This window comes from Elephas maximus, chromosome 16 (genome assembly GCF_024166365.1).
Source record: "Elephas maximus indicus isolate mEleMax1 chromosome 16, mEleMax1 primary haplotype, whole genome shotgun sequence".
Taxonomy (NCBI): domain Eukaryota; kingdom Metazoa; phylum Chordata; class Mammalia; order Proboscidea; family Elephantidae; genus Elephas; species Elephas maximus.
In genome coordinates, this window is record NC_064834.1 from 58,026,035 (window position 1) to 58,038,731 (window position 12,697).

The 12,697-nt window shown below is 41.6% G+C and overlaps 1 protein-coding gene across 6 annotated transcripts in view; it reads right to left on the reverse strand.

Moving 5' to 3' along the window:
* Positions 1-352: 352 nt before the first annotated feature.
* Positions 353-12,697, reverse strand: part of SORCS1 (sortilin related VPS10 domain containing receptor 1) — a 571,683-nt gene continuing 559,338 nt past the window's right edge. For 2 of the 6 annotated variants that reach the window (XM_049855014.1, XM_049855012.1), the window contains 3 exons: positions 5,852-5,957; positions 5,567-5,727; positions 353-3,617 (listed from right to left, as the gene is read on the reverse strand). In XM_049855014.1, coding sequence (XP_049710971.1) covers positions 3,553-3,617; positions 5,567-5,727; positions 5,852-5,957 — 332 coding nt within the window. In that variant the 3' untranslated portion in view covers positions 353-3,552. Of the gene's footprint in view, positions 3,890-5,566; positions 5,728-5,851; positions 5,958-12,697 lie in introns of those variants that run through there. The other 4 variants (XM_049855016.1, XM_049855013.1, XM_049855017.1 and 1 more) reach the window with 4 other exon arrangements.

Genomic DNA, 12,697 nt, shown 5'->3' on the forward strand with positions numbered 1-12,697 from the left:
CCCCATTAATAATTTTAAAAATTGAACTAATAATCAGCATGCCATTCATTCCAGAGTAAACATTCTGGAGTGAGCTTTAAATAAAATGAAATAATTAAATAAAGAGATTTTTATATCTAATTGAAATGCAGGTAGAATTCATATAGTCAAATATACTCTGTTAGAAAAACCTTGAGCCTGTGTTTACTGGATTTTTCATGCAACTAACTCTTATTAAATCTTACAGATAGACCACTTCTATATCCAGACTTAACACCAAAGTTTGGGATAAAATAAACACCCTGAGGCACAAGTTTTAGAGACATTATCTGTTTAATAAATATGATTGTAAAAGCAATAAACAAGAGCATTATACATTACACTACATAGTATTTAACAAAAAAATACATCAAAAAAGTCATTTGAAAATTAGAAGTAGTCCCAATACTATAAGAAAACTTTTTTTTTTTTTTTTTTGAATTGGCTTCCTATAAAAATAAGTTGGCAAATGAGGGATTTTAATGCTCAGTTGGAATCCTGGAAAACACAGAACAGATGCCAAGCACCCCAGTGCTCTCAAAGTTGCTATTTGGAACTTATGAAACAAAGCAAGGCAAATCAATGCATTTTGGACAGGGAGCCCAATTAGGAATGGGCAAGGGAGAAAATGTTGGTTGGTTAGTTCAGGGTAGAACATGCACAGTTTGCCTTTAGGAATTTGAGAAAACCTTGCCATATCAGACTTTTAGCTTGCCATGAATCTTACCTTCCACATACATCTCTCCCCACCCATCCCTCTGGCCTTAAGCCCACCAAATTCCTCACTGTGTTTGTACCTGCCGTTAGGGAGTAGGTAGGCACTGTGTCCTTCCCATTTGTAGGCTCTAATTACTGCCTTCTCTTTGAGATTGAGCTAGAATGGCCTGGTACTGTGGTTCTCAAACTTTAGCATGCACAACAGATCCATCTGGAAAGCATGTTGAAACAGATTGCAGGTCTCCACCCCTAGCATTTCAGATTCAGTAGGTCTGGGGTGGGGATCCAGAATTTACATTTCCAACATGTCAGACGTGATGCTGATACTACTGGTCTGGGTACCACACTTTCAGAATCACTGGCCTAGGTCAAAAGAACAATGAGGTACCCTCTGAGAAGTACCTTGCCTCACTAATCTCCTATAGGTGGGATGGAGCTTCGAGGAGAGGCACATGAGGAAACTGGAGATGCAGAACCTATAGCTGTCCACTTCTGGTCACTTCCCCAAACGCCAGGCATCTCCTGTTTACCTCCATCTTAAATTAGGGCTTACAAGTCAATTCTTCTCTATACCCTTTCACATAAACATTCATTTATTTCTTCAACAAATAATTTTCTTAATACCTACTCTATTAAGCAAGGCACTGTGCTAAATTGAATGTTATTCCCATTTTCATAAATTCCCAGTGAATGTTATTTGAATGGCAACTCTGAGGGTTCCCTGTGCTATTCTGAGGGAGCCCCTTTTGTCTTCCAGATTAAATTTGGGATGTTCCAACTGAAGAGGATCAAAGAGGGTGTTTTGTATAGGATAGGAAGCCTGGCAGATTGGGGATCAACTGGGTGGCTGCTCCAGGCATAATCCATTTCCCAGATTCATACTGGGTGTCCTCAACCATAAAACCTGCTTGATTAACATCTAACAGTGGCTTTGCTACTATTCCCCTGCCTGAGCTACATAAGGGCAGGGGTCATCAGGATCTTTAGGGTACCCACATTAGTACCAGGTCCTGTTATACCCTGTTTTGGCTTGGGTACAGAGCCAAGAAGGAGGCTTTGCTTTCCATGTAGTTTAGCAGAACTGTTTTCTCCCATATTTTCAAATGAGTTCTGGTCTTGCTCAATCTATTATATTTAAGGGCATTTTGCTGGACACACTTTTTTTTTTTTTTTCTAGGCCTTTTATGATCACTCTGGGAAAACTGGAATTTCTTCATGTTTTGAAGACAATATACTTTGCTGCAGTCAGCTAACTGCCTTCTTTTATAGTCATTTATCTTCCTTTCATTGATGCTATGATGCTCGGGAATCAGACCATATGCATGTGAAATAGCAGGGATCATCCTAAATAATCGAAACATTATCTCAGTGTAAGACAAGAACCTCCACATACTCTCTGAGAGTCTTTGATACTCTCAGATGTTAAATCCATTAACCCGCTTCTTTCTGTTTAAAATCAGTTTTATTTCACAAATATTTTCACTCTATTGTGAGAGAGGAAATATTGGGTAACAGCAACCATCACAGGAGGAAATTGCCCTTTCACACAGTAACAGGTTCAAAACACCTCTTGCAAGAATCTTCTGGAATCTGACTGGATGAGATTTTTGTTAAGGTGTTGAGAACACCACTATTCACTTGCATGCTTTCTTTTCCAAGGTACATGGCCGGATCTGAAGTCCTTTGCATGTATCAACTCTTTCACACATTTGATATGTTTCCAGGAGGGAAAGGCAGGGATATTTGAATGGGACAGGTTCAGGAGGAAGAAACAGGGATGCATGGAGCTGAACCTTGCTGGGCAGGTTGCAGCTTGGTCAGTGTGCGTGGAAGCTGGCATGCTTGCAAGTGTACAAAGCTGATGAAGAGATGGTGAACTTGTGAGAATGCAGGGGCAGGGTTGGTGGAGGTTAGGCCAGTATTTACGAAATTTCAGAATTAATGTCCAGAATGTAAAAACATGTTTGGGGAAGAAAAAGTGGGAGCAGTTGGGTAATTTGGGGATCGGAAGAAAGAGATTCAAAGACATCAACAGATCATGACCACACATGGATGGCAATCAAATGGAATAGCAAGACAATAAGTAACAGGATTCCATTTTCTACCTAGGTTGGGACAGGTGTAGGGAAAGCTGCAAGGGGAAGCAGCCACAGTGGGAAGAGATGAGAAGGTAGGAAAGGTCCATTTCTGACATGCTTGCCTCCCTGCCTGCCTTTGTTTCTTCCCTGTTCTACCTGCAGACATGGATTTCCACCTCACTTCTTTGTCCCTGTGGCGGCACAAAATGAAGAAAGTAGCCTGTGGCCACTCCTGAACCAACAGAGCTACCCCAGTCAACTGAGAAGGGAAATGGCAATAGGGAAATTAGACCAGAGAAACAGCTCAGGGTTTCAAACTCCTGTGCATGTCTTTGTGTCTTATGAAATGGGCTGGGGTGGCTAATCCACCCATCAGCCAGTAGTGCTAAAATAGCTGTTAAACCTAGAGCCAAGAATACTTCCAAAAATACATGCAGATCTCCTTGGCCTATATATGTTATGAATTTTCTACAAACACGACCGATCAGAAAAAAAGAGAGAAGAAGAAGAAAGGGGGAGGGGAGTGTTTTCCATTAAAATAGAGCACCTGTACACTGCCCCTCCCAACATGTTCTCAAATTATTGTCCACATGCACAGGCTTAAAGCTAAAAACCCTTGTTGTCTGTGTCTGAAGCATTAAAAAGTCCCGATGCAGTGCGTGTTTGTTTGTTTGTTTTTGGATTTTGATTGTTTTTATTTATTTATTTATTTTGTTTGTTTTTTACTGGCGTCCTCCATTCAAACATTTACATAGGTAGGGATTTCTTTTGTGCTTTGATTCTCAGCAACTATGGAAATATTTCCTGGCAAAATAGGAAACAGAACAACAAAGGAAAGAAAAAAAAAAAATAAAGTTAGTGGTCATGAAGGATGATGCACTCGACAAGAGGGAAATTCTCTCCTGATCAGCAGGTCGCCTGTAGTCTTTGGGGGCTTTCCTTAAATTGCAAAGTGTGCCCCTGTAGATCCCTGCTTTGGCGTTGAAGGCGGAGTGGCGTGTCTTGCTCTTTGCAATCGGAGAGATGAGTCACCCGGTTGAGTAGAAGGGGAGGGAGGGGAGGGTAAAGCTACTCTCCTAAGAGAAAACGTGTAACACTTACTCATTTAATGACACTGGAAATGGAAAGGTGTCAGAGACTTTGCAGTGTGCTGCGAGATCTTCCTGGTGAAGGAGGGATTGCTACATTAATAAAGTCAACAGCGGCTGTACTTTATGCCCCATGGAAATGGATTGAGAACCAGATGACCCAAAAAGATGCACTTAGAAGCTTTAGAAGTGAATAGCCAGGGTGAACGCTTCTCTGGACCCAAAGACAGAAAAGCCTTTTTCTGTTTCACCTGAAGCAATTATGCATTTGTCACCCTGTCTACCCAAATAAAAGAAAGCGTGCTGCGAAAATCGGACACCAGATGTGGCTGCAGTTGTTATTATTACCTATGATACGAGCCAGTCATTGCATTTAAATTTCCCCTTAATACAGCCACAGACCTTTCCCATATCCATTTAAAGAGAGGGTAATATTTCCATTTAGGTACTCATTTTTTCTCCCAAGTAACAGATTAAAAATCTTATGTAAGGGCCTTTTAGGTGGTTGGCATTATCACATTAGAATGAAGCATGAATGATTACATACAAATCTATCATTGTAGTCGGCAATGCAGGGTCTGAAAAAACCAAAACCAAACTCACTGCTGTCGAGTCGATTCTGACTCATAGTGACCCTACAGGACAGAGTAGAACTGCCCCATAGAGTTTCCAAGGAGCACCTGGTGGATTCGAACTGCCAACCTCTTGGTTAGCAGCCATAGCACTTAACCACTACACCACCAGGGTTTCCATGCAGGGTCTAGATGAGAATATTTACAGCTTCAACTCCTGATGCCACAGACAGGAGGAACCAAAGAGAGAAAATGATCAGCAATGGTGGCTCCATGAACTTGTCTAACTTTCTGGAAAATGTCCTTTGTAACAAAAGGTAGGACTTGGCAATTAAACCTCAGACTCTCCATACCTAGTTGTTGGATTCTCATGCTTACTTCACAGGCAGAGAGTGAGCTCTATTTTTATTTCTGATAAGGGATGGGCAAAAAAGAAGAAAACATTTGCCAATCTGCCCTGTAACAGACTGACCCTCCAATGGTCTCTCTCAGGGCGTTTTACTCCCTGGGTGTTTGGCAAACTTTGTCTCTTGTGCTCAAATTCTCAGGTTCCATGTTTCCAGGGGGACAGTTTCTAGACTACTGCTAGATTAAAAAAAGAAAATTCTGAGGGTCATCAGGCTGGCCACTCTCATAATATTACTTCTCGTCTGGGTCCTGGAGCAATGTGCCCTCTGTAGAACTGTCTCAATTTGTGGCCACCATGTCTTGTTTTGACCATTACGAACCTGTTGCTCACATCCTGCCCGACCCTCGGGTCTACCAGCTCCAGCCTTTGAGGCCTCTCCTTCTCGCATATTGTTAGAGCAAATACATTGCTCTTTGCCAACGAACATTCGAAGCTCAATGGTTTAGCAAGGGTTTTTGCCAAAGGAGGAATAAACTAATGACAAAGGAGCAAGAAGGGTTTTTTTTTGTTTGTTTGTTTTCTTTCCAGTGGAAGGAAGCAGGGAAAGAGGCATCTTAGCAGTTTCTCTCAGGGGTGTTAGAGCAGAAGAAAGTGGTTACATTAAGCCAGAAAGGGGTTAGAGAGAGATTCAGCCAGTGACTACTACTGAAGCTGAACAGCTTACAGCTACCGGGAATCATTTACCTATGTGCTGGGATTCCACCTTCTCATCTAAGAGCTGGCCAGGCCTCCTTAGTTGAGTCTGAGGGGTATTGGGCCTGCTTTCAGTGTGACTGAATGGACTGATCATCTCTTGTTCTTTCTCATTCTGCATCTGGGCATAAACATTAATGCCCGGGATCTTCCTAAAACATTAACAGAAACCGTCACTACGGTGCACAGAAGAGGCACGTCACTGTGACGTGTGCTTCTGCACCTGTCAGGGAGCAGCAGGGGAGCTGTGGGCAGGGGGGAGGGGGAGGCACGCACCTTTTGAACTTGTAGATTACGAACACTGCCAGCCCCACAAACACCACTGAGAGCAGCATCAGCATGGCTGATCCACTGTGGGTTGGAGTGAGGTCCACCAGCGGGGCTAGGGGAAAAAACAAGGCAAGGTCATGAGCAGAGACTCTGGCAGGTGAGACTCCAGGAGGGGACCACACTGCTTACACACAGGCATGGTGAATCCCAGGGACCTGTCTGGGGATGTACATGCAAGATCATGTCACATGGGGGATGTGTGCATATACCCAAGCCTGTCCCACTCCCTGGAATGCTCCATCACACTATTCAAGCAGTACAGCGGAGAAACTGAAGCACAGACCTTGGAGTCAGACTGAGTGGATTCAAGCCCTGCTCTACCACTTGCTGGCTGTGGGACCCCAGGCACGTTGCTTGACCATAACTTGTCGCCATCGAGTCAATTCTGACTCGTAGTGACCCTATATGACAGAGTAGAACTGCCCCATAGGGTTTCCAAGGCTGTAAACCTTTATGGAAGTAGACCGCCACACCTTTCTCCCATGGAGTGGCTGGTGGGTTCAAATCCCTGACCTTCTGGTTAGAAGCCAAGAGCTTAACCACTGTACTACCAGGGCTCCTTTCTTGACCATAATGTGCCTTAATGCGGTGCAATGAAAAGAATAATACCATATACCTTATTGGGTTGTTATGAGGATTAAATGAGGTAACGCATGTGAAACAATGAGAACAGTGCTCAGCTGCTAACCAGAAAGTCAGTGGTTGGAACTCACCAGTCACTTCATGGAAGAAAGATGATGTTGCAGCCTGCTTCTGTAAAGATTTTTAGCCTTGGAAATCCTGTGGGGCAGTCCTACCCTGTCCTATACGGTTGCTATGAGTCAGGATCGACTCGATGACAATGGGTTTATAAGTATTAGCTTTAATTGTTACTGCTTGTATTACTGGAGCCCTGGTGGTGCAGTAGTTAAGAGCTTGGTTATTATTAATCAACATTTACAATAATATTTATATTAATAATATGTACAATATGTATATTTATATTTGTTAATTTAATATTTATAATACCTACATTTATATTTTTATAATAATAATATAGTACTTATTATTATTATTAAACGTTCCCATACTCTGAGGGCAAACTCTTCCCACTAAGCAATGCAGATAATCAATAAAACCGCCACTGAGAATTTTTTAAAGAATTATCTTATCCATTCTCCCTCACTATTACCCCAGCAATCCTCACGTGAGAGAAAGAACTGGAGAGTGATGGAACTTGTTTGTCTTTGCACACAAGAAACCGATGGCTACGTGAATACTTTAAAAGGGAAGTCACTTCTCTGATGCTGGAGGGGTGTGTGTAACTGGAGCTGTCTCTGGGCTCCTTGTCAGTAAGCTCTGACCTCTCCGATACAGCGAGTTCTCCTCAGCAAGCTCTCATCTCCTCAGACTGAGAGACCTGGGCCGTCATAGAGTCTCCATCCCTGACTTCCCCCTCAGAATGCAGCTCTGGAGAATGTGTCTTTCCACCTCTAACCTTCCCTGATATCAGGGTCAAACCTGTTGTGCTTGTAATGATTTTTTTTGCAATTAATTTCCACCCTCTTGAAAACTGACATTTTCCAAATAGAGCATAGCTCAAGCATAAAAGACCAGCCACCTGTACCTCTAGGAAGCTTGGATGCTGACCTTTACCATCCATCAATTTAAGCAAAGCCTGATACCCAGAGATGTGGATGACCTTTGAGTACCATTTCCTGTGGCCTTTCTTTGCTGAAAGCTAAGAGGGCAACATTCTCGTCACCCGGGTACAAAAGTTCAAAAATAAGCAACTATAATACTGATGGTCTCAGACAAGACTCACAGCTGCTTCTGCTCCATCTGGCTTCTGGAGGATGACATCCCACGTGGTAACCACTACTGGGAAGCATAGTCCCTATAACCACATACATTTGGCGAAAAACAAAAATCAAGCCTTCTCTCTCAGCAAATAAGCTTAGTCATTTTAGTTGAATCAGCTTTTGGAAGGTGCTGACATTAAAGACCCCCTGCTCTTCTCTCTCTCTCTGTAAGCCAGGCAGCTCTGAAGCTGTGAAGTGCAAGCATAAGAGTCTGTGTGAGACGAATTCCACTGCAGTGGAATACCCAGGGCAAATTTGCTTCCGGTTGAAATTAGAAAATAAAGGTCGCTTTCACTTACTTAGGCAAACACAACACCATCGACCCAGGAGTCCAGAAGTACCTCACAACTCATTCATGTTGTATTTGGTAAGATGTCATTGGGGGAAAGAGAACATCTTCTGTTTGTCACAGGCTTTATTGCAATTGATTTTCACAAACGTAAGGCAGGGACTATGAACCCCAATGAACAGATACAAACAGTGAAATTCTGATTGCTTAATGACAGTCTAAAGGTCTCAGAACTAATAAACAGAAAACTAGGACTTCAGTCCAAGTCATCTTTCCCTTTCTCTCTTACACATATACACACACACACCCCACACCCACACTTTCTGCATACTTAATCCTGGGCTAATTTTGGCGGGAGATATCAATATTTCAAGAGCAATTCCTGAGGCTGGGATTAGGGCTAAGACTATAGCACAAGAAAGCAAGTGACAAGTGACACAAGTTGAACCACTAAGTTTTAAAAGGAGCAGTTAGAATCACGGCTCGCACACTCTTAAACTTGGATGATGTGTACCTATATCTATGTGTGTGTATAAATATGTATACATAGACACCATATATAAAAAAAAAAAAAAAAAAGATGTGAAAATATCTAGAGAAATGGACCCTTGGGCACCCATCACTCAGCTTCAACAACCATCAACTCATGGCCAATGTTATTTTGCCTCTACCACTACTCCATCTCTCCCGTCTCCAACTGCCACCACTGGCCTATTTTGGAGAAAATATTACATATCATTTCATCTGTAACTCTAAAAGGTTTAAAGCATCTCTTTCTTAACATTATTATAATACCATTATCACACCTAAATAAATAATAATGAAATGTATTTTGAAGGTTATCTTCTAAACCCTTAATTTCACAGGGAACAAATTGAGGCCCAGAGAGATTCGGTCAGAGACAGGAATAAAGCCAAACATCTAACTACTAACTAAATGTTTTTAGAATACCAGCGCTACAGAGAAACCAAGAATACTGAGCTTGCTTGAAAGGGCTGGCATTTGAAATAAATGCAAAAACTAAAAGAGAGGAAATTGCAGTGGCTAGGTTCTTAGTAACAGGGAAAGCAACCCCCACCCTACCACCACCACCCACAGGCCAACCTCCAATCCTCCCACCTACACAAATGGACTATCTTTCCCTTCTCTCCCCTGCTTCCTCTCCTCTCTCTCCATATCACAAGGTAAACCTACCTTTCAGTTCTACATCATTTACACTTGAATCACTATTCCTAAACAAGCACTTTAATACTGTTAAATACTTGGCATAATATTTTGGGAAAATAAGCTTCCATATTCCAAGTTCCAAATGTGTGTTATTTGTCCCCCTCCAAATGTGTGTTATTCGTCCCCCTCCCCGGCCTTTCATCTGTCAGTCACTTCTCGGAGTCCCACAAGCTGGCAGGCAGGAAGCAGCAAGCCAGCAGGGGCATGAGATTGAGCAACACTGCCCTCTGTGTCCCTTAGGTGGCTTTGGCTTACGATCTGTGCCTGAATATAAACGGATCTATTGTTGCTCCACACAACAGCAGCTGCACATCTTAGTTTGCCCAACATTTAGGTGTGTTTGTGTGTGTTTTGCTGAGGAATGGAAACTTGTGATAAATGGGCTTTCGCTTGTTGTATGGAATTAGCATAAATTAATCCCTCTCCAATTTCAGCCTAAACAAGGAAGACGTGTGGGGAAAAGTGCTGAGCAGTTTATTTGCCATTATTCATGCACAGAGGAAAACGTGAATACACGCAGTACTCCAAGTGACTCGACATATCTAATCTTGGGCGCTGGTACACATAGTTTCTAAAGTCTTATGAGAAACTCAGAAATGCATAGAATTATAATGTAATATAATTATATTATATAATTATAATATATGGTTACAGTAATAATAGCAGTCTGCTTGTAAAAAGTACCTTATATGTTATTGTTAGTTGCCAGTTATTGTTGTTAGTAGCTACTGAGTCTATATATAAACCCACTGCCATCAAGTCGATTCTGACTCATAGCGACCCTATAGGACAGAGTAGAACTGCCCATAGGGTTTCCAAGGAGTTGCTGGTGGATTCGAACTATGGACCCTTTGATTAGCAGTTGAATGCTTCACTACTGCATGCTCACAGGTTGTGTGTATGGGCCAATAAACATCATGATAAATGGAGAAAAAAATTGAATTTGTCAACAACTTCATTCTATTTGGATCAAAATCAACATCCGTAGAAGCAGCAGTCAAGAAATCAAATGACTTATTTGAGCGGGCAAATCTGTTGCAAAAGACCTCTAATGTTTTAAATAGCAAAGATGTCACTCTGACTACTAAGGTGCACCTTACCCAAACCATGGTCTTTTCAGTTGTCTCATATGCATGCAAAAGCTGATAATTAAAAAAAAAAAAAAAAGAGAGAGAGAGAAATAATTGATGCATTCGAAGTATCGTGTTGGTGAAGAATATTGAATATATTGTGGACTGCCAAAAGAATGAACAAATCAGACTTAGAAGAAATACAACGAGGACGCTCCTTAGAAGTGAGTATGGTGAGACTTCAACTTGCTTACTTTGGACACATCATCAAGAAAGACTAGTCACTAGAGAAGGACATCATATCTGGAAAAGCTGAGGGCCAACAAAACGAGAGAAACCTTCAGTGAGATGAGCTGACACAACAGTCACAACAATGAAATAAAAAAAATACTAACGATACTGAAGACGGTGCTAAACCAGGCAACATTTTGTCCTGTTATACATAAGGTTACCACGAGTCAGAGCTGACTTGATGGCAGCTAACAACAGGTTGTGTGTATGAAGACAACTTTAAAATCTATATTTGGGATTAAGTAACTGATATGGTTCCATTTTAGAATCCGATCCTGACTCTGACACTTACGGGATAAGTGACTTAAACTGAACATCAATTTCCTCATCTGCAAAATGGAGATAAAACTAGTGCTTGTCTTAGAAAGCTGTGAGAATAAAATGAGATGGAGTTTGTAAGGCCTTGGTATAGAATCTGGCATATAGTCCATGCCCAATAAATTCAGCATTGTCAGTGTTATTGCTACCATATGTCTGAAACGGTTTTCTATAGAAAATAAGTCCTGAGAGATGACAAAAGAGTTCCATGGTCAAATAATTTTGGGGAGCAGTACTCGCTGCATTTCGATCTTGAAGATTCACATGCACACTAGTACATTATAGGTTCACAGAAGTTCTGCAGGAAAGAAACACATTTAACTTTACCACAGAATTCCATAAACTTACTTGACCACAGATTCTTTGCAGAACTAGGTCCCACACAATAAGCTTTAGCAAACGGTTCACCCTGAGCAATACGTTCCTGCCACTTTGCCCCTTTGCTTGGTTTATTTCCAAGTTCTAAAGTCAATAACATGGTGACATCATCTGGTAATGCCCTGCAGAAAGCCCTTTTTGCTGTCTTATGTCTACTCTTATTCTACTGAAGGGTCTCTCTTAAAGAGCTTCTGGTTGCACTATGACACTGAAACTTGAAGTCTCCTTCCTACATTTTTCATCCACACGTTAGTGCTGTCAGGAAGTTGCAGAAGCAAGTTCGCTATACCTGGATTTTTTTTTTTCCCCTCTCCTGATTCCAAAACAGATCTATGATAGGCTCTAGTTACATGCCCTGAATATCTGAATATCCTGAAACCCATATAGTCTGAAGTCTTTTTTTGTGGAGATTAAGTAATACGGGAATAGCAGAGAGAGAGAGCTTACCTAGGGTACAGAAAGAATAAGTGGATGGAAAGACTTTCATTTATAGAGCACCTTCACTTGGCCAATGAGTCTTCCCTCCGGTTCAAATTCAGACTCAATTAGGAGAGCCCTAAGGAGCACTCTTCCTCACGGAGATAAAGCCACGATCTTAAAGGCCAGGTGGGGTGAGAATTCCCAGGGAAGGCTCTGATGACTAGCATTAAATCCTGCTGCTGGATTTAAAGTGAGGATGAGTCTTGAGGAACATCCAGCCACAGGGAGTTCAGGTTGGGCTGCCAAGTAGAGACAACAATGGATACCTCAAAGACTAAACTCTATCACAGTATTTGATAGTATTTGATAGAGAAGGATGCCTTTTGATTTACAGGGTTTAAAAGACAAGAGGGATCCTGGTTACTATGCAAAGTATTTCTCAAAACTCAGTAACAGAATACCTGCATCAGAATTACCTGGAGCACTGTGAAAATGTTGTTACCTAGGCTTCACTCCAGAAATAATACATTAGTCTCCAAGACCTGGTCCCAGAAATTTGTATATTTAACAAGCTACACAGGTGATTATTATGCACACTAGTCTGAGAATACTACATGATAGGCCCCACCTGCTCTCACTCACATGCCATCCAGTCCTTATCTTTAGGGTGTGCCTGAACTTTCTTGATTTTCTCCTGTTTACTAAAACAAAACAAAGCAGAAAAAGCAAAACTAAAAACACACTTCTTGGTCCCTTTTATGAGCCCAGGGAATCGTAAATAAAATGGTGAAGAAATAATCTGTTAGATGTTAAAGAACAACCTCATTGCTGGCCACTGGTAGATTTATAGAAGTACCACATTCTTTTAATCACATCGTGGGGCGGGATTATGTTTAGCTCTCTCTCAGCACCTGTTATTACTTATTGTTAACACCATAGTGACTTAATAACTATCAAA